This window comes from Rhinolophus hipposideros, assembly GCF_964194185.1.
Source record: "Rhinolophus hipposideros genome assembly, chromosome: 23".
Taxonomy (NCBI): Eukaryota; Metazoa; Chordata; class Mammalia; order Chiroptera; family Rhinolophidae; genus Rhinolophus; species Rhinolophus hipposideros.
Window position 1 is genome coordinate 22,614,556 of NC_138069.1, and position 22,169 is coordinate 22,636,724.

The 22,169-nt window shown below is 47.2% G+C and overlaps 1 protein-coding gene across 1 annotated transcript in view; it reads left to right on the forward strand.

Annotated features, from left to right (window-relative positions):
• Positions 1 to 22,169, forward strand: part of ABLIM3 (actin binding LIM protein family member 3) — a 103,541-nt gene that overhangs the window by 36,530 nt on the left and 44,842 nt on the right. Inside the window, 5 exon segments of the mRNA XM_081034965.1 lie at positions 2,744 to 2,815; positions 4,608 to 4,745; positions 11,033 to 11,216; positions 13,069 to 13,181; positions 18,945 to 19,071. Of these exon segments, the coding sequence (XP_080891091.1) occupies positions 2,744 to 2,815; positions 4,608 to 4,745; positions 11,033 to 11,216; positions 13,069 to 13,181; positions 18,945 to 19,071 (634 nt within the window).

Here is a 22,169-nt window from a genome sequence, read left to right on the forward strand (position 1 = left end):
CTTACCCCAGCGCTACTACCAGAGAGAAACCCAGGAGATGAAGAAGAGAGAGAGAGAGGAACAGCCAGGTGGGGGAAGTGGACACTGACTTCACCTCTTGCTATGTTCAGCTCACATGCTCCTTTTAACTCACCAGGAAGACTGTCACCCCACCCCTTCCAGTACTATTGTTGTGCTCCAGCAATTTTAAATGAGCTTTGTAGCACTTGGGAAGAGCTTTACTTGCATATTTATTTACGGAATTAAAATGTATTTGCTGTAAGTATGCTAAAGATGAGGTATGTGTATGCAAAAGGACGATGTTTCAGACCCTTAATTTTTAATCTCATAGGCATGGACCAGCTGATTTTCTGCCTTAAAAAATCATACTGACAGCCATTGCTAACTGATTTTCTTGCTTTTGTTGTTGGAAAGATTAAGATTGTTCGGTCTTACAGTGCCTGAAAATTTGTGACTTTTTTTTTTAATCAGTATTTATTTCACTGCTCAGAATTTTTTGTTTCCAGATCAAATTTAGGATGGGTGAATGCGTGTGTAATTGATTCCTATTGTAAATTATTTTTTAAATACTTCTTTAAAACACTTCAGGGATAAAAAAAAAATTGTTAATTTACATCTGAGGTGGCATTTCTGAATTAATTTGTACATGTTATTTTTATATAAGAAGGTGTCAACCAGGTTTAGTTTCTTGCTGCTTATTCTCAATGCCCAGTGTTCTGTTTGTGAAACTATAAAACTTCGGTGTCCAATGTGGCAGCCACTAACTAGTCTCATGTGGCTATTTAAATGTAAATTTATATTAATTAAAATTAAATCAATTTAAAATGAAGTACCTCCGTCACACTAGCCATATTTCAAGTGCCCAATGGCCACATATGGCTCGTGATTAATATATTGGACAGCATGGATAGAGAACATTTCCATAACTCAGAAAGTCCTATTGGAAAGCACAGCTTAAGGACTAGTAACTAGCAATGTCTCTCCTGAATGAATGCCCTTTATTGGCCAAATAACATTAAACAGAAGCTAGAGACTCCCTACGTGAATTGTAGAAACATATCACGTGATCCAGTTGTCTAAATTTTTTAACTTCATAGATTACTTCATAAGAGCAGAGCTAATGTCCTTTGAGGCTTACGGCTGCTCTCAAATGTTGTTCTCAAGGATAGGAGGTTCCTAAAATATGAGACAGTTCAAAAATTCATGTGTAAGTCAATTTAGAATTCAAAAGACGTTTGCCCATAAGACGAATGTTATAAATCATATGACTGAAACTTGGTGCTTTCCAAGATAAAAATTAGTGGAAATCATAACCAGCAGGAAATCAAAAATAAAATGTCAGTGTTTCAGGGGGATTATATAGAGTGGTGGAAAGAAATGACACATCTATACACACACAGAATAAGAGTAAGTTGATGGTTCAATCAGCCAAGGAGACCGAATCTTACTGGAAATGAAGTGGCTTCCAGGGCAGAGCAGATGTGACATATCTCAGCATAGCTTCCCTTGACCCCCAGAGTTCCTGATGGTACAGTCTGGATAAGGAAAGGTCTTCTCATGTCTGAAAGCTCAAATGTTGCTACACCATGGCCCTTTTATAACCAGCACTCTGGAAGAACTCATATCAACAATGTGGTATCCCATTTCTGTTTATGGGACTACAAAGGGTAGCAACAAAAGTATACACATTTTAAGAAAGGAAAAAACTATCAAAATGGTAATACTCAATATATACCGATAACAAAAGATGAATAAAAGTTACATTTGACTTCTGCAATTCCAAGAGATGCTCAATGTGGTTACCATCAGCATCCAGACACTTCTGATTACGGCGAACTACTGCTTGAGCAACGTTGACCAAAGTGTCTACTTGTATATATATTTTTGGCACCCCCGGTATATACAAATATCAGACATTTTGTGGATTTTCAGCCACAGTTAGCATCACGAAAGCAGCACCCTCATCCTGAGGGAAGCAACAAAGTCAGGGCTGAGGACCCATCACTAAATGGCCCAGGAAAGCCCATTTTCCCAATCCATCCTCTCACTCTGCCTTCTTGCCTTTTAATCTGAGTGGCTCAAAGACTGAGTTTTGACCGAAGACCATGGTTACAAATTGCTTTCCCCAGAAAATCAAATGAGGACAAAAATCTACTTGGTCTTACAAGTTGGTTCTTCAGCAATAAGGAAGGTTGAGTTAGAAGACGTATATGAAAATCTGTGCAGTGATTCTGGAGGGACTTTCGGATACTTTTCAGAACTCTAATTGTTGATGGTGACAATTATACTACTTGTTCTTATTTTCAGACTCACAGCTTTGTTTCCCTCAGCAATAGTACTTCACCTCACTGCTCGTATAACTAGGATCTATATTTTTCTCACAAGTTGAAGGGAGAGTGGGAAAAAAATATTTTCCAGGGACATTGAGCAGGAATCAGAAAAAGAAGAAAAGGAGACAGAACTACAGACAATGTTTGTGGACATTTCGGGGGTTAGGGAAGCATTGCTCTGAGCTGTGGAGAGGATGTGAAGGTAATGAGATCAGTGAATATTTGTGGAGCCTGTAATGCAATTTTTGAAATGCTTTATATGTATTAATCCATTTAATAAGTTAATTCATGATTTAGTTAACTAGCTAACTCACTTAACTTTTGTCTTAAATTAAGACAGGAGAAAAAGAGTTGAATAAGAGGCATGAACTCCATGAAAGAAAGATTGTGAGACTATTATTCTCGCATTTCAGATAGCAGCGTTATCAGAAGCAACAGTCTTGGGGCTAAAGAAGCAGTTCTTTGCCCTAGAGCACGGGATCCATGTAAGTGGAAGATAATCAAAAGTCCTGCTTTCCTGTTCCTTGTCTTTAAAAAGCGAAAGGTGTAGGAAATCAGTTACAGAGCTCATCTCTGAAACTCTGAAGAAAGCTATAGGGTAATGTATACAACGCCAAATTTTATATTTAGAGATAAGTATTAGACCCCAGGTGTATCAGTCGGGACACGCTATAGTAACAAAAAAATCTTAGAGGCTATGACAACAAAACTTCTTCCTTGCACATGATAGATGTTTGTCATGGGTGAGATTGCTCTATGATTCCTTCATCAGGGATCCAAGCTGTAGCATTCTGCACACCATATGGGTATCACCAGAAGCTGGGCTATGGGAACGGCAATATGGCAGATCACATACTGGCTCCTGGGGCTTCCAATTGGAAGTGACACACACTTTCCATTTACATTTCATTGCCAAGCAAGTCACCATGTGTAATACTTCATGTGCCTACAATAAAAGATTCAAATTTCAGGGAGCAGACACAACAACTACTACACTAAGTCAAGAACCCTCGAATTAGGTGATCTCTAAGTTCCCTTGCAGTTCAAGTTCCTTTAAGACCAGAGTAACTTATAAGACGCTTGTGCAGAGTTTAGTCAGTAAGTCTACATGTCTAAATGAGAGACACCAATTCCTCTTCAATCAGGTGCTCATCTTTATGGCCAGGATAAAAATGAGCCTTCTGATAGAGTAGAGCAGAAGTTTCTGGGCTATTGCTTTACCTTTGAGTGAGAATGGAGGAACTGAGTGATTCTCTCCCTGGTGCCAGTAGGGGCTTCCTACAAGAGAGGAGGTGTGGTTCCTCGCTGGCAGTTATCTCAAATGAGAAAAGCGTACACAAATGAGGTTGGATCAGACAGCTGCTAACATCCCTTCTAATCCTGATATTTTGAGTACTAGACAGTGTGTACTGTTATTAAATACCGGATGACCAGACTTTAGAATGGTCAAGCAAAGTATATCTCAGGGAAGGGAGATTTTGAAAAGCAGCCATGAGAAAGTCGAGGCAAGAGAGCAATAGACTCAACAGGCCAGTAGAGCTCTTAAGCATTGTCACATGCTGACAGCTGAGCTCCCACCCCCGGTGACTTCAGCCCCTACAGATTTCCACCAACTCTTTTTTCTAAATTATGCACCTTTGATACATTCTCAATATTATGCAAAATGCTGTTCAAGGGCAGCTTTAAGATGAGTCCCCTCGTCAATCTCCTTCCAACCAAAGTGCCTCCCTCCCTTCGTGCTTCTTTTATAGAATCGGTGCTATTGACCATGCGCGTTTTGGAAACCGAGGTGCAGATAAGGCTGTAACTTGCTTAACAAAAAAGCCAGTTGGAGGCAAGGTCAGCCATCCATTTCTTTGAGACCCATGAGTCAATTGTAAGATCTAAATTCCCTTTGAAAAGTGTGGGGCCTGGTTTGGATCCAAAGATCACTCAAGAAATGGCATTTCTGGATTGTTTACCTTGAAATACTCTACTGCCTCTTTTATTTGTTTTCATTTGTGAATTTGGCCTCTATTATTACAAGGAAAGTGTATGCTTACTCATAACTGTCTGCCTGCTTCGGGAGATTTATGGACGCCCATCTTACTGCCACGCCCCTTTCTAATGATGCCTTTGATAGGCATATTCAGCCTGATGATGTATTGAAGGTACTTTGCTAATCATTTCCACCCTTTCTGCTTTTTAATTCCAGTTAAGATTATAAGAATGTCTTATGGCAGGCTTTTTAAAGAGTGAGGGCCTTTTACATGCTGATCTCTTTGTTTCTTTCTACAGTTCCTTATCAGCAGAATCCTTACAATCCCAGAGGCAGCTCCAATGTCATCCAGTGCTACCGATGTGGAGACACCTGCAAAGGGGAAGTGGTCCGTGTCCACAATAACCACTTCCACATCAGATGCTTCACCTGTCAAGGTAGGAGGCCCAATTTCCCAACTTCCTGCTCAGATTCTTGGCCATGCTCTCGCTCCCAGAAGTAAGCAGAACAAACACAGGCAGATGAGCTACCTATAAAGGCCTAAAGAGACTTTCCTAGAGCCTGTTATGAGAACTCCACTTTAAGCAATGTGAAGAGGGATGGAAGAGTGAGAGGAGTGTGGGGATATGGGGGAGAGAAGGAGCCTGGTGAGTCCAGAAGGGTAGTGCTGACCCAGAAGGAAAACCGCATTCCTGCAAGCGTAACTTACACCTCTCTAAAGACGCCTGCCTTGTGCCTTTAAATCAATGTGAGTGAATGAAAGAATAAGCTGTCCTGGCTAAAATTCAGCGTGGCTCTGAGATGAGCACCTGCTCTTTAGACGACAGTGTGACAATCCTCAGAGGTGAAGTTTAACAACGGAGAAGGTACATCTTGACTTCAGTAAGGTTTGTAATTTGGGAGCAGATGGATGTTGGGTTACCTCTAATTGTTACAGCTTATCTGTGGCTAATTTCTAGAACCCTAGACTTGACGGAGCTAAGAGTTCCTTAAAAGAAGATAGCTACCCTGTTTCCCCCAAAATAAGACCTAGCCAGAAAATCAGCTCTAAATCGTCTTTTGGAGCAAAAATTAATATAAGACCCGGTCTTATAGTAAAATACATTAATTATATTATACTATATAAGATCCTGTCTTATAGTAATATATATTAATTTTTGCTCCAAAAGACGTATTAGAGCTGATTGTACAGCTAGGGCTTATTTTCGGGGACACACAGTAGCAGCTAGAAGGAAGAGGAACTCAGCTGGAAGAGTCTGAGAACCCTCTGGCCCAAACAGGGCAACTCTCCCTTCCCCAGTGCCCCTTACAAATGCCTCTCCAGCTCCACGTCTTGAACTTCTCTTTTAAGCTTCCTGTTCCACAGAGCAGCCCTTCTGATGTTGGGTTGCCCTGCGGGTTTGGAAAATGATTGACTCAAAACCTGTAACTTCCACCTGTTGGTTTTAGACTTGTCCTCATGAAGTTGGATGAGTACTTTGTATTTGCTTTTCCCTGTGGCTGCCCTTCACATACATGTAGCCAGTTCTTCCCCATGCCCTGTTATGTTGCAGGTCCTTAAATTCGGCCTCATGTGAAATGCTCCCCACTTGTATCTTCATCCTGAAGTCTTCCTCCTTGATCCATCTGGTTTATCACTATCATTCTTAGAGCATAATGACCAGAACAGACCACAGTTCTCAAGGTCTGCCAAACACAGCAAGGAATTGCATTTCTGTTAATGTGACTGATATTGAATGGATTTCCTGAGAAGTCACTTCACACCATTGACGGGTATTGACCTTAAGGTCAATTGAAACCCCCAGATCTTTTCATTTTAGTAACTTCTTCCAACCTCAGCCTGGTGTATCTGAGATTGACTTCCTCTGCCATTGCAGAAAAATCCTAGATTTCTTTCCTCGAGACCTAACTGGACTCTGCACTGAACAAATAAATTACATATTCCCTAATTTGTTTATGAAAGCATATATGGGATATATTTTAATTAAATGTGATTTAAATTTTATCTTGAGAATTTGCAAACCCCTTAAATGCAAGTTAACCTGCAAGACTATCTTTGTGAGTGGCCATTTTCACATCCCCAGAAGTAGAAATAGGACAAAGGGTAAAGATAATAAAATTGTTATAAGGAGGTTTGAACGATGACTCTGCAATTATAGTCTTAAGAGAGTATATTTGTTACCTTATGCCAAAATCTAACAGTTTAAAACAATCTTTTATTTAGTTCATGACCCTCTGGGTTGGTTGGGTGGTTCGTTCAGTCTGAGCTGACTCTGCTTATCTCTGTCTGCCTCGTCATGATGACACGATGGGTCAGCTGGCTGTGGTTGGCAGGCTATTGACTTGAGTGGCTCCATATGGCTTCTTATTTTCCAGCAGGCTGGCTTGGACCATTTGCATGGTAGTCTCAGAGTTCAAGTACAACAAGAGAGCAAGCTTCAATGAGCAAGACCTTTTCAAGCCTCAGCTTGGGTCACACTTGTTAATGTCCCGTTGGTGAAAATAAGTCAGATGGCCAACCTAGATTCAAGATCATGGAGAAATAAACTTTACTTTTTGTGGGAGGATCTGCAACATCAGATTTCATGGGTGCGAATGCAGAGAAAGGAAGAATCTGACCATTTTGACAGTCTACCACAGGGAAGTTGAATCTTTTTTAATGTAGCTTTTAAGGGGAAAAAAAGACTATTCTTTTCAATGTCAACTTGCTTAGCAATGAAACGAATGAGAGGATTTTGTTTCCAGGGATTAGTTACCCTAAATAGCCTTGTCATTTGAAAAATCTAAAATCTCTATGAATTTCTTTTACAACTCTTTTACCATGCACTACTGTGCTGACATGAAAGGAAGGAATCTAAAGAGGTGAAAAACAAAGTAAAAGCAGAAATCCTGCTGTGACTGTCCATGTCAGATTTAATCCTGATGGTTTATCTAAATCTTGAAGACCTTGACTTTTTACCTTGCTGGCCACGTGGATCATGGAGAGTGGGAAGGAGGCAAAGCCTGGAGCCTGGGCCAAGTAGGAACCTAGTAGGAGGCCTGTGACTAAAGCTGAGATTCCCCCCGCAGAAGTCTTATTCTCAGTGTATAGATGGATGAGAAATAAACTGGCTCTGGAGAAGGAGTCAGTGCTGACACATGCCTGCACCCACTTTGGTACTAGTTAGAAGAGAATAAAATTCTTTTCAAATTGTTCATAATCCACCCTATATTGCTTGTGGATACAGTACAAGTGGTAAAACTATAAAGAAAAGCAAAGGAATGATAAACACACTTGGGGACACTGTGGGAAGGGAATGCTTTAGGGAGAGGTGAACAGGTGCTGGCAATGTTCTATTTTGTAAACTTGGCAATGGATACCTGGGAGTGTGTTTTTCATTCTTCTTTAAACTGTACATACATATTTTATACATTTCTGCATGCATCATATATTTCACAATTTAAATATTTAAAATAATGAGCTAGATCACCCCCAGGGGCCCTTCTAACTCTTTGATTTTGAAATTTCATAGTACTCAGTTTTGTTTGAAATGTTTGAAAACCAACAGAATGATACGACAGGAACCTGATCTCTCAGATCTGGAAGTGTCCTCAGTTACCACCTCGCCCTCTCATTTTACAAATGAGGCATCTGAGCTCCAGAGAGGGGACGTAACTTTCTCAAAGTCACACAGCAACTCAGAGGCAGAATAAGAACATGGACAAAGGTCCAGTGAGCCGCAAAACAGCACCTTTTCCACTGAAACGTGCTGGGGCCGTGGGCAAGTCCTTCTAGGCGTTATGCTTATAGTGAGCATTCATTCTGGAGTTTCTCAAAGCAGTTCCAACTTTTCACATTCGGTCCCATTATCAAACCACACGACTACTTTTCTTTTAAATGAGTAGGCTTTATATTCTGGATTCACAGAATAATGTCTGCCCCGGGTGTGTTGATTCTACAACAGCTCCACATGCAGCCCCTTTCCATGGCCTTTCCTAGTATGTGAATATCACGCTCTGCTCAGCCTCAGAGACATCTGCCGTGGGTGCAGCTCACCTTCCATCCCCGTGCTCCCCACTGTATTTCCAGGAGCCCCTGAGATTCTTATCAACCTTAGTATCCTTTCTAACAAAAACTTCCTCCTTCTGCTCCTTGGGGGGAAAGGAGGAACTGACTGTTCTAAGTTTTCTTGTGGCCTCCTGGTTTTCTCCACTGGGAGAGGTGGCTCTGGGGGTGGAGTTGGCAGGGGAAACAAAGGAGAGAAAAGAAGGGAAACAACAGGAGCTGTTTCCAATGAGGTCGTAGGCCATGACCTAACTAATTCCACAGCCATGAAGTCAATTGATCCACCACCTGCACAGCCCAGAACAGCCTGTACTCTGGTCTTGCCTAACCTCCAGCCCCGGCATTGTTTGATGTGATGAGTTTTCATGAAGCCTGATGGTAGAAGAACCCTTCCCACCTCCCACCTCCACCACCACTTCCACCCATTCTCCCTGCCTCTCCGCAGGGCGGGTCTCCAGGGGCTTCCAGCTCTACCTCACACTGAGTTTTAAATGTTTGGCACATGGTAAGCCCTGAAGGAAGCTCTCTTCTCCTAGACTCACAGGATGGCAGTGTCAGAAGAGCTTAGGTCATTTTACATACAAGTGAACAGAGGCCCCAAACGAGAGAGGGCCAACTTCATTGTCACCCAGAGAGTGAGTGGCAGGTGGTCTGATTCCCAGACCACTACGTCTCCCACCGTGCTCCCTGATCCCCCTGGTTCTATGACACCTGGGGCTGCCCTCCCCACTCAGCCTGGCCCTTTAAGCCTGCCTCTGGCTTGCAAAGTGAACAAACACTTGTGCAAAATTTCTTGCATTCACCTGGAAGTCCCTCCTATTTTTAACCTGGCTGCTTTTGCAGAACTTCCCTATTCAAGATGAGGTAGTATTTACAGGGGTGATGTCACCTGGTACAGGCTAGGTCCTCACACTTCCAGGCGTGGAAACTGCGCCTCATCGGTTTCCCCACCATTGGTCTCGCTTGAGAAAGCTGACTCGTGCTAACAAAGTCCTTAGGAAACCGATGCAGAAAACCAGAGTGCCTGTTGATTAATGTAAACAAGAGCTGTCACTCTCCGTCGTACTAGTTCACGCCGTTGTGAGCAGCTGTTTCTCTCCCAGCGGCAATCCGTGTAGAAAGTCAGACTATCAGACAGTCACTTGGTGAATGCAGACTGAGACCAAGGATCTGGTCAGAGGGTCTGAACGGGCTCTCCAGCAGCCTTCCTTTGGTGACTGACCTCCCCCTTCCTGGCTGGCCCATCCTTGCTTTAGCTGGATGGATACACTTAGCGGTTCTGGTGGCCTCAGAGCCATTCGATCTCTTGGAAGAAACTTGGCCTCTTTCTAGTCGGCCCATTATGTGTTGCTTCTGTAGCTTCATTCTCAGAGGGAAATCTCATTTCCCACATTTCTGTGTCTTTTGGGGAAGGATAGTCCCCCATGATGCAGTTGCTCAGACACCTATAATTATATCACACCTTCTCTTCTATCTGTCTTACACATCTTTGTATTGTCCACAAGGTTATCCCAAAAGACCTAATGAAATAAACCGCGTTGCCTCTATTCAAAAGCTGTCAAGGCAATGGATCAATTTTGCAGCTGAGTGACGGAGACTCATTGTAATCTTCTCTCTACATTTGTATATGTCTGAGTTTTTCGAAATAATTTTTTTTTTAAGTTTTTAAAAACTAGAGGGGAAACCATTCATGGCCTTTCAGTATCCCACAAAACCTAAACTTCTTAAGTTAGATTGAGCCGTCCTCCAACTGGCCTGTCAATGTTTTCCTTTATTACTGCCATCCACTCCCTAAAAACACCACCACCTACCCCAGCTCCATCTCCACACAAATATCACTTGCAACTTCCTGCCTCTGTGATTTAGCATATTCTGTTCCTTTGACGTTCAACTCAAGTGCTGCCTCCTCCAAGAAGCCTCCCATGCTCTCTCCCCCGCTGACAGCGTGCCCTTTTCCTCCCCACTCACAGTACTTGCTGCCTGCACCAGCCCGTGGCCTGTCACCCATGACATGTGATCTGTACGGTCTTCTCTCTGCGCACATTATTAGCTCTTCACCGTTTGGGGATTGTGTTTTATCATTCATGCCTGGGAACAGATGCACCCTTTATGCTTATGCTGAGGATAATCTGTAAATCACCCACCCCACTGCCATCCTCAGTTGTCTCCAGTTTGGGATTCAGAGCACGTGGGCCCCATTCTGCCCTTCAGCTGGCACAGAGTCATGCATGTAGGAAATGCCCAGAAACGTTTTAACTGAACAATTCTTTTACCAAATTCATGATACCTACCACCAGCGATACAGCACTGTGTGAGCCACAGAGCCTTCAACTTTTCATCCATGTATTGAGAGCATGGTACGACCTCTGTGGTCTCAGTGGGTGTGCATTACCCTCAGCTGGGGAGTGTGGTAAAGTGCAGATGCCCGGCTCCCAGCCTCAGGGAGTCTGACTCAGATGCAAGCACCTGCATTGGAAGCACGCCAGGTGATTCTCACGTAAGTGGTCCTCAGGCTATACGCTAAGGAACGCTGGCCCCAAAGGCCCATGTGTCTGATGTCCACCATGCTCTGGCCACTTGTGGCTGAGTCAGATGCTGGCCTTGTCCCCAGTGAGAACCCTGTGCTTGCAGACCCTCCCAGGACTCAGCCTGCTCTTGCTTCCCTCCTTGCCTCCCCAGTGTGTGGCTGCGGCCTGGCCCAGTCGGGCTTCTTCTTCAAGAACCAAGAGTACATCTGTACCCATGACTACCAGCAACTCTATGGCACCCGCTGTGACAGCTGCCGAGACTTCATCACCGGCGAGGTCATCTCCGCCCTGGGCCGCACCTACCACCCCAAGTGCTTTGTGTGCAGCTTGTGCAGGTGAGTCAGGGGCCAGCAGAGGCCAGGACCCTCGTCCTGAGCCTCCAGGGAAGGGAAGAAATGGCCTTTCTCGGGTAGATCTGGAGCTATCCAGGGCTTTATACTGGACGCTTGGATTTTAGAATCTCAGGGGTGGGAGACTCCAATAGGCCAGTGATTTTCAAACCTTTTAGCAGCTGAACCCTTTCTGTCAAAAGTGACGTAGTGTAAAACACCAGTTTGTCCTGCACTGAGGGCAGAGTGAAAGCCTGAGCCCCTGCACTCAGCCTCCATTTCCCATCACAAGGCCCCAAGGGACCACTGAGCACCCTGGCCCCTCAGGACTCAGTTTGGAAACCATGCCTCTGGCCCAGGACCTCACATCTCAGCTACGCTTGCTACAGGCATACCTGTGTCTAGCCTTCCTCTGTGACCCTGGCAAGTGACCTCACCTCTGTAAGTCTCAGTTTCTTCATCAGTAAAATGGACCTCCAAACCACTCCAAGCTCACTGGGTTTTCATGAAGATAATGACACGATGCATGCAAAGCCCTTACTTAGCTCAGTGACTGGTACCTAATTGGCTTTGCCTCCGTTATTCTTTCCATCACCATAGTGATAATCATCTAGCCTCTCAGGACATCTGATAGGTCATGGAAAGCTTACCCCATCCTTCCCGCCGACCCCAGTATCCCAATCACTTGTCATCTTAGCGGGTGTTCATCAAGGGTCCACTGTATGCCAAGCACCACATGAAGAATGAAAAATAAACCTCAACCTTGCTCCCAAGTACATTAAAATGTAATGGGCCACTCTGATTAAGTCATAAGTAAAGCATGATTGGAAATGCATTTTTTAATTGGAAATGGAATTTATAGATTAATTATTCTCCCCGTAAAATAACCATCTGTTAGTTACCAGTTAGAGTAACTAACCAATTAGAGTTTCTGATTGACGCCAATGGTACAGTGTGTAAGAAGTGGAATTCATTCATTCATTCATTCATCTCTTAAAACCTGGGCCCTGGGTCCTGGAATCTCAGATCCACTGGAGGCTAATACAGTAGGGTCCATACGGTATAAGATTTTATGAAAGCCCAACAGAGATGTGGCCCAAGGTCATGCAGTGTCCTTTGACGGTGAGTCAGTGCCTGAACCATGAGGAAAACACAGCTCCCTGACTCTGGCCCCTACACTCCCTCCATCGACCCCCACTGCTAACGCAGGGGCAGTGGAGACACTGGCAGCCTATGTCAGGGCTTATGCTCAGAGTCTGTGGTGTCCCCCACTTCCTGTGCAAGAGTAGCTGCACGATGGGACAGACAGTGTGAGGACGCTGGAGATGGTTTATATTTAGTTAGGGAGGCAGGCCATGCACGAGCTCCAGAGCTCTGAGCTGTGGAACTCAAAACTGCACAGAGGCAGAGGAGGGGAGGAAGGGGTTATCTGCGGACTGCTAAACTTCCTGGAGGTGAAAGAAAGAAATTTGGTAAGTCTGGAGTTGAATGAGTTCTTCTTCTTGATAGATCAAGTTGGGATGGAAAAAGTCCTTCGAGGAAAAAGGAACAACTCTCAGAGGACTTACTAACCTCTTCCTTTTACAGATGAGATATGTAAGTTCAACTAAGCATCATGACATGCCCAGTGTTAAATTCAAGTAAGTAGCGCAGTGGGCCTCCAGTTCCCAGTCCTGGCCCTCACTGAGTGGTTTCGCCAGCCTGGCCCTGTGAACGGCGCTTGAATTTATCTGGTGCTCCAGAAGGCAAGCTGTGTGTGTTCCCAAAGCGCTTGCGGCACGTGTGCTGTCAGGTCAGCAGTAGACACAGAATCCCTCCAAAGAAGAGGCATTGAATTTCTCTCTCGTCCCCCCTGCAGGAAGCCTTTCCCCATTGGAGACAAGGTGACCTTCAGCGGGAAGGAATGTGTGTGTCAGACGTGCTCCCAGTCCATGACGAGCAGTAAGCCCATCAAGATCCGAGGGCCAAGCCGTGAGTCTTCCCCACTGGGCGCCTCCCCATCCACAGCGCTGTCCCGGGGCTCCCTCGTCCCAGCGACGGTACCGGCTCCTGCAGGCCTGGAGGGAAGTGGAGGAGGTTCCCCCCCTCCGCCCCGGAGGACTCCTGAATCATGACCCAGTTGGCATGCAGCCCAGACTCACGAGCTTCCCGAAGTACAAATGCAGGGAGAGCGGCCGCCCGACTCACGCAGGGATGGCCTGTGTGGTCGGGCGGGGCTTCTCTGAGATGAGCTGGGCCCTGACCTGCTCCCCCTCTGGATCCACACTCCCAAGGGCACCCCAACACAACTGACCAAGTGCTTTGCCACCAGGGGTTCTCAATTTTGATGAACTCCACTGAGAAAGAGTACGCAGGCACGTCTTACAAAAGAGAAACTATGGGTGCAAAGCACAGGGCTGTGCTGGTGTCTCGGTGTGTCCCAGGGACTGACGCACCAGCTTCACTGCAGCACTGATAACAGCACAGATTGCTAGGACCACCTTGGCCTTCTAGGAATGGGACCTAGAAAGCTTCATTCAGAAGAAGCTCCCGGGTGATTCATTCGCTGCTCCTGAGATCGAGGAGCACCATCTCGGGTGAGGGGGATAGCTGTCAGGCTACGGTAGATGTTATGTTTTATCACTAAACCATAGATTTGGGGGGCAAATTAAGGATCAAGAATGTACCTTGGAACGGCCCTTCTCATTTGTGGAATGTCCGTTGCACTCCCGTGTGTCTGGCAGTGAGATGTCTAAGTCACCGTTTCCAGACCCCCTCGTTAGGCTGCTGATGGTACGTGCCCACATGCTCCGGAGCTGGACACGGTCCTGCTACACACGGTCCTGGCGCCGTGGGACTCCGTGAGCCATGCTAGGCTCCAGTGTTCTTTCATGTTTCATGACCCTCGCTGGCCTCGTGGACAGAATCAATGAAAACCCATTAGCCTTTTGTGCTGCTTCCCTGAGCCAGTGCGGGGGGCTGTCACAGTCAGCGTGCTGGGGCCGCATCCTACTGAGGGGGCTGAGCATGCAACACCCCAAGTCAGCAGGGCTTGGCTCCCAGGGCTCCAGGCGAGTCCAGCCAGCGCGGTGAGCCAGACGGAAGACGATGGGAAGGCGCCCTCCCTCGCCCTTCCTTCCTTTCAGTCGAATCTGATCTGCTGGCGGAATGTGTAGAGCCCTTCTTTCGGCATCCTTGGCGCTGCTCAAGAAGAGTTTGCTGCTCTGAGCAGGTTTCCATCTACAGGTGGCTGAGTGCACACACTGGTATCTTTCCTAACTCCTTGAAAGCACCGTGCGGAATGAGCAAGGATGAGATGCTGGGCTGCAGGACCATGGCCCTGCGACAGATGCCACTGAGGTAGCGAGAGTCCAGCGGGACCATGTGTGAGGCAGTAGAGTGAGGGCAGCTGGGAGTCAGGAGCCTGCCAACCTTCTGCGTGATGCAGAGCAGTGGTGTAGAGGCCCTGAGACTCAGTCTACCCAGCTGTGCAGGAAGCACATGCATTAGTATACAGGAGCCAGACGAACACACGTGGCAGTGTGCACAGCGCTCTCTACGTATAAAGCGAGGGACTCTGTTGATTTGGAAGTTTAATCTAGAAAGCGCACCAAAGGAGAACTGAGAGGAGATTCCTGGATCTGTTGCTATTTCTCTCTGCTTCTGTTGCGTGTTACTGGGTGCACCAGGTCTCACACAGGTGAGAGATTCCTCGGCTAGTGTGGGAGTCTTGCGTGTGAGTGTGTCCTCGAGAAGAGGCTACTCAATGTCTCCACCATAATTCCGCAAATCAGGAGGTAGAGGAAAGTGAGAAAGAATGAACGGTGAGAAGCAAATGAGCACGTGGGCAGTGTGCCGGGGTGGGGGGTTACCCAGGGTTATGGCTCATCTTGCTCCTCACTAAGTAAAGACATCAATCGGTGGCTCTCCAGGGCATGTGTTTCATAGAAATGGTTTCTCCCCAAAGGGGGTCACTGTCTCTACTACAAATGACTAGAGGAGATGATGGACGGTCTGTTGAGTTCCCAAAGGATAGAGAGAACCAAAACCAGATTCTAGAGAGTCTAAGATGGAAAAGGAAAAAGAAGGAGGAAAAAGAATATGGTGTATTTTTGATTTATGGGAGTGTGAAGTTTCATCCCTGGAGGGTGAATAAACACTTTCTGGAAAAGCAGCAGGAGTATCTACTCAAAAAGGATCAAGAATAATACTCAGGAACTGTTAAAAGAATCGTGTTACTTGGCACAGGAAGGAGAAATGTTTCCTCACAGACTTCACTGAGAAGAATCAGCAGCAGTAGCAGCGTCACCATCATCGCCACCATCTGTCACCACCGTCACCATCACTACCACCGTCACCGTCACCCCCACTATCACCATCACAGCCACAACCATCACCACCACCACAATAACTATCAACACCACCATCGCCACCGCTAACACTAATTGACGACTCCTATTGCCAGGCATTGCACAGACCTCACTGCGGTATGACCATCACCAACCATTACCAAATATACTATCCCCAACACCACCATCACCACCCGGCACCACCATCGCACCCATCATCACCACTGCTAACATTGATTGACTGTCTCTACTGTCAGGCAATACACTAAGTTTTCTATATATAATACCTCGTTTAATCGTTATAACTCTATAAGGGAGATAAGAGTAACTTATCTTTTAGATGAGTTTTATCGGTGAGAAAACAGACTCAGAGAGCTTACATGACTTGCCCAAAGTCACACAGATAGCAAGTAATGGAACTGGGATGTGAGCCGAGGCAACCTGGCCCTGGAGCCGATTCCCTTAAAACCCTATGTCAAAGACATGATTTGCTCATTGGGAAGGGGCCTGTCTTCCTGGATTAGTTGCCCAAAACAAGATGGGGAGCTTGCTGTGACGCACAAAACCCAATCATTTTTGCTGATCTAAATGGAATGAGTGACACAGTCAAGAAAACCTAAAAATGGCTGTCTGGGGTCTTTAAAGACCTCATGAACTGAAGCATTTGGGAGGAACAGGTGGCAGCAGCATAGTTTCTGCCAGCTGAAGGTTGTAATTTTGGAATAGAGAGGAACACATGAGGAGTAGACAACTGGCTCTACAGAAATCAACTCGGGACAGGGTGTGGTTTTCCTGACCTTGCTGATGACACAAGACTCTTGGGCTCTTGGATGTGTGCCTGAGACTCCAACGGTGGCCAAGAGTAAAAGGAAGAAGAAGAGGGTGAAAAAGGTCCTGATAAATAAATATGAAGCAGGACAATGCAGTACCAAGCAGTTTAACATGAAAAGAAAAGCCACGTGGAGCAGGTGTCCCCGAGTTCTCAGGAAGGGTCACAGGCCTTCCCTGGTGCTTCCGGCCTCAGATCAGAGACTGGAGAACGCAGAGACTGTGGGTGGCAAACATGAGAATGGGAAACAACTATGACAACGACCACTGAGCAGGCACCAGTGCCAAGCACGGTGCTAAGTCCTTACAGACCTGATTTCAGTTCATCTCCACACCAGTGTTATAGGACGATATTCAGATAAGGAAGCTGGGGCCTAGCAGTCATATAAGTAGCCAGAGGGGGAGCTGGGATCCTCCCCTCAGCCAGCCTCTGACCTCTCACCCCAACCTCTCACCACTGCACTTCCTCCTAAAGTTTAACTGCAGGTGCTCAACTCATTCCAGATAGATCACTACAACTTAGAGAGAGGGGATTCATTACTAGAATGTGGCCCTGAAAGAACGCCGCTCTTCAAAGATGTTTTATTAGCGAGGTAGAGAACTGGGTGGTTGGCCGATTTCCATGCCTGTCTCCATGGAATCCACAGTGAATTTAATCAGTGGATGGCCACTTCAAGCAAGGAAAAGCGAGTGTACAACATGAAGCAGAAGAGAGACACTGCAGCTGACTTGAAATATTTGAAGGAAATGCGTGTGGGAAAAGAGGTAGATTATTCTTGGTTGCGTGAACTAGGGGGCGTCAACAGGAGTTGGATCTCGGCTCCGTATGAAGAAGCCAGTCCTGATGTTCTGGCCTATCCAGAAGTAGAGTGAACTTCCTCCAAAGACGTGAGCTGCCCACCCCTGCAGGTGACTAAGCAGAGCATGGTGCCCACCTGTCGAGAATGCTATAGATTCCAGCTTTGGGTGGGACAGTCACCAAATGCTCTGTGAATTCTGAACCCCTATGGAATTAGTTAACCCTATTTGGGAGCCCCACAGAGACACAAGTGCAGTTATTTGTGGCCTAGGAAGCTAGACCAGACACCTGAACCCTCAGGTGCTGCTCTGCCGAGCATGGGCAAGTCGCTTCAGACGCCTGTCTGTCTGTAAAAGGGGAGGGGATGCCTGACCTCTCTAAATTATTACATTCTGAAGCCTATGATTACTGGGATGGAGGGAGCAGTAAGGGGAGGTAGACTTATCCCAGGAGAAAAATAAGGAAAATAAATAAACCCCAAACTATTTTCCCAGCCCCCCATCTGAAGGTCTGGGGCTTGAAGCGTTTTACAATCAGAGACCTGGCTGGCCCCAGCCTGTGCTCAGAGATGTTAGAAAGGTGCTAAGGAGCTGCCTCGTAGAACACGTTTGTCATCAGGGCCCAGACCCTTCCCACAGCCTGCACGGGCACACCCCATTTCCTAGACATGCAGACTTTTCTCCTCATCCCAGGACTGGCTCCCAGCTGGATGGGAGGGCTTCCAGCCAGGCTCTCCCAACGCGATGTGCCGTTTCTTTCTCCCTACTGCTTCAGCGTGCATTTGTCTTGTGGCACCAAGAGTGAGGCTTGTCCTCTGGTAAACTTTGCCCATGATCCTTTCTTCTTCCAAAGTGGGCCATCCGGTCGGCCAATTCCCAATATCTCCCAAGTCCCTGGGACTCCGGCTCCATTTCCTGCCCCTCCCCGGATGTTGGCTGAGCAGTAGGCAGCTGGCCCCGCATTCTGTGGCCCCTGCGCGTGTTCCAGGGTGAGGGGGATGGAGCGTGAGGGCACATTTCTGGTTTGGGACAGTCTTATGAGACTCTAATCCTTGCTGCTTCGGGAGGCAAATGTTTGGTATAGAAGCACACTGTGGAGGGGCGGGCGTGGTACGTTTTCTCCTTTGCCTGGGTACCTCTAAGGCCCACTCATTCATGCTTACTCAGCAAATATGCTTTGAGTTCCTGCTATGTGCCAAGCACAGGCGCTAGGCAAGGGAATAGATTTAACCACAAAACACAGACCCAGTCTTTGCCATTGAGCATCCCACCTAAGGGTGAGAAAAAATGGAGACTAAGCTTATCCCCTAGAGCAGTGCTTCTCCAACTTGACTGTGGGCCGAGCTCTTGATAAAATTTGGTGGGTCTGGGTGGGGCCTGCGCTGCCGCATGTGTGCCAGTTCCCGGGTGGTGCTGACGCTGCAGGTTCCCAGGTCATGGAGAGTGGCATGAGCTCAGTTAGCTACTGGAGGGCAGGCCAGAAGTAATGCAAGGTCTGCTTTGGAGGAACAGTGGTCAAGATGACAAGCAGGGAACTTTCTGGAGGAATCCTAGGAAATCTTTCTTACTCCCTCAGGCCAAGACGCCTTGCTGAGAGGCCGAGGCTCCGGTGGCCTTTTCTCTCACCTGGTAGAGCTCTGCATAGGTGCCAGTGCCAGGGCGGGAGCAGCTGTGGGAAAACTGGTGTTGGCAGAGGAGTGTCCTTGACTTGGGCATGAGATGATGGCCGTGTCAAGGGGCCCAGAATCCTTTGCTCAGTGGTGTCCTCTCGTCTTTGCAGACTGTGCTGGATGCAAGGAGGAGATCAAGCACGGCCAGTCGCTCCTGGCACTGGACAAGCAGTGGCACGTCAGCTGCTTCAAATGCCAGACCTGCAGCGTCATCCTCACCGGAGAGTACATCAGCAAGTGGGTCTCTCTCCCTCCCCACCCCGGCTTCCCGGGCCTCTGCACCCTACCAGGCCGTCCCCTCTGGCCCTCACCTGAATGTCCAGTAGCATCTCCCTTTATTTCCATCTAGCTACCGCACTTCTGCCATGAACAGCGTCTCACCCACGCCGGGTCCCTCCCACCATGTTGCCTTTGCCTGAGATGCTCTTCTCCCTTCTTCACGTGCTCCTTCCCTTCCCTCTGGTCTCAGGTCCCACACCCTCTCCTCAGAGGTAGCCTCATACCACCTCTCAGCACCTCCAGTCCCCCAATACTGGCCCTCATACTACCCGGTTTGTCCCTTCATCCAGACTAACACCGTTTGCAATTCTATACTAGTATTTATTCATGTTCATGTTTTAATAATGGTAATACGACTATTTACTGAGTTTGTATTATGTACAAGGGACATACTGCTGTATATGGATTATCACAGTAAACCCCGTAACGACCCCCAGGAGGTATTTATCCCCATTTTAAAAGCTGTGGAAACTGAGGCTCGGGGGGTAAATAACTTGCTTCAGTGATAATATTTCATGTTTGTCCTCGCCAGGGCGGAGACTTTGTTTTATTCGCTGCTGCCTTTAGCATAGTGCCCTACCTACAGTCGATAATATAGTTGCTGAATGAATTTCATTGAGAGGAGAGGGCAGGAAAGGATGGGCACACACAATTATCAGCAGAGAGGGCCCAGCGTCCAGAGCCCTGCACACTGCAGCACCAGACAAGCCCCCCTTGCTGCTAAGCCAGTGACCACAGTTATATACTCACGTAGATGGCCACAGACCCTCACAGCTTTGACTCTTTCTGACCCCAGACACTTCGTAGGTACCACTCTCTGGCCCCATGCTAGGACACAGCAAGCACTAAAATGCAGCATACATGGTTTCTGCTGCCAAGAGAGCTACAGTCTAATAAGGGAGATAAGGCATACGTATGAAGAACTAGGACACCAGGGGATATGTGATAGAGCTCAAGACAAGTTTTATTCCTTCAGACCTTTTTGATCACAAGTGACAGAAAACCCAACTCCAACTCATTTAAAAGCAAAACTGGGAGTTTGCTGACTCAGGAATGGGAAGCCCAGAGGCATGCAGACTTCCAGCATGTCTGAATCCAGGGGCTTCAAGATTTCATCAGCACTTTAGGTGTGAGTGTGTGTGTGTCTCTCAGCTCTGCTTTCCTCGGTGTTGAATTCCTTCTCGAGCAGGCCCTCCCCAAGTGGTAAGATGAGTACCAGCAACTCCAGGCTAGTGAGCCCAGCAGGGAGGGTCCGCTTTCCCAAGAACTCCAGTACGAGTCCCACGGCTTGGCCACCGCTGAGTTACATGCCCATTCCTGATCAATCTCTGGCCAAGAGGAAGTGACCCCTAGAGCCAGAGAACAGCCCTCTATGACCCAAAGTAACTGAGGGTAGAGAGGGTGACTCCCTAAGGAAAGCCCAGACGAGGTGCTGCTTCTAGCAGAGGGGGAGATGGATGCTGGCCAGACAACACGGGCAAGGAATATTCAGAAAAAGGAGGGATTTTCTAACTAGCAGGAAGTGGAATCTGCAACCTGGGAGAGCTTCATGGAAGATGTAGTATTTGAGCTGGACCTTGGAAAGGGGGACAAGATTTGAAAAATGCAAAGAAGGAAAGCGCCTAGGCAGAATGCCCAGACTGGGCAAGGGCAGGGAGGTGCTGGGTGCTTCCATACTGTTTATCGGAGCTCAGGTGTGTGCACAGGTGCAGCGGGGTCCAAGGCTGCAGAGGTGAACTGAGGTCGCGTCTCTGAGAACTTTGAAAGCCATGCTAGTAGGATTTTAGTGTTCTCCTCTGTACCTGCCAAGTAAGGAGTGCCCCTAGTGATTCATCAGCCAGGAGTCCTTGAGTCTGGGAGCCGAAGTCAGAATTCTCTGGGGGAGTAACGGTTTGCTCAGAACTCCTCTCAGGGAGCCCCACGCAGACTGCCCACCACAACTTGGGCCTCTACAGCCTGGCTCTGGGCTCTGCATCTGTCTGCCAGCAGACTGGCAGGTGCTTAGAGGCACTGGCTCTGGCATCGATGCCCAAGTTACAATCCCAGCGTGCAAGTCTCAGTTTGCTCATTTATAAGAATAGGGGTAAGAAGGTGGCCTATCTCATAGGTAAAGGCTCAGTGATCTGAGCTTCATACCTAAGAAATACCTAGTAAATATTAATTTTACCACCTGCCTTCTGTTTTAGAATCACGTATCCTACAAATTTCCCAAGGCTCAACAACCCATGGATCCAAATAAGGTGGTGTTAGCATTTATACTCAGATTTTGCTGGCTCGTTGTCCCCACCTTCTGACACATGACTGTATGCCCCTCAGAGTCACCCTCCCAAAACCACAGCGTGTAGAAGGGTTGCACAGGGTTGTGGGTCTCAGGGGCCCACTTTGCTGGGCATTGGTCCTCACTGTTGCCTCTCCTTCGGGAAAACCCTGCCTGCCCTGCTGCCCAGTGTGGGCCCCTAGCAATCCCAACATGGTGGCAACTTGGACGTAGAGCAATGACATGCCTGACCCTTAGGCTTTCTGTGTGTGAGTCAGTTCTGTTAAACCCAGAAGTGGGGGGAATGTTCCTCTCTCCTCAGAGCTGTCGTCAGCACTCCCGAGAGATACGTATCAGATGGAGTCCTTAGAGTTAGGCCAGGCCCCGGGCTGGGCTGAGCTCTCTGATGACCCCAAATACCTCCACATTGGCACATGACAGCTGGGCCCAATGGCCTCCTTAAAGACCCCTCTCCGCAGTCATGGGGGATCACCTGGCAGCCCTAGGACACCCTAGAACGATGTCCGTTAATGCTCACAGCAACCTGAGTGAGAAACCAGACTGCCTGGGTGTGAATCCAGCACTAGGTCAACCAAGCTGGGTTTTCTCATGCACACAATGCAGGGACTGATAGTTCCGACCTCATAGGAACGCCATAAAGATGACATGAAATAATCTGTGTAAAATACCATCAGAGAGCCTGACACACACCCAGCCATAAATGTCCGCGGCAATTAGTAGTAGGGGGCAGGGTAGGAATAATTACCAACCATCTTATTACTGCCTGGTAAGTCGTAAG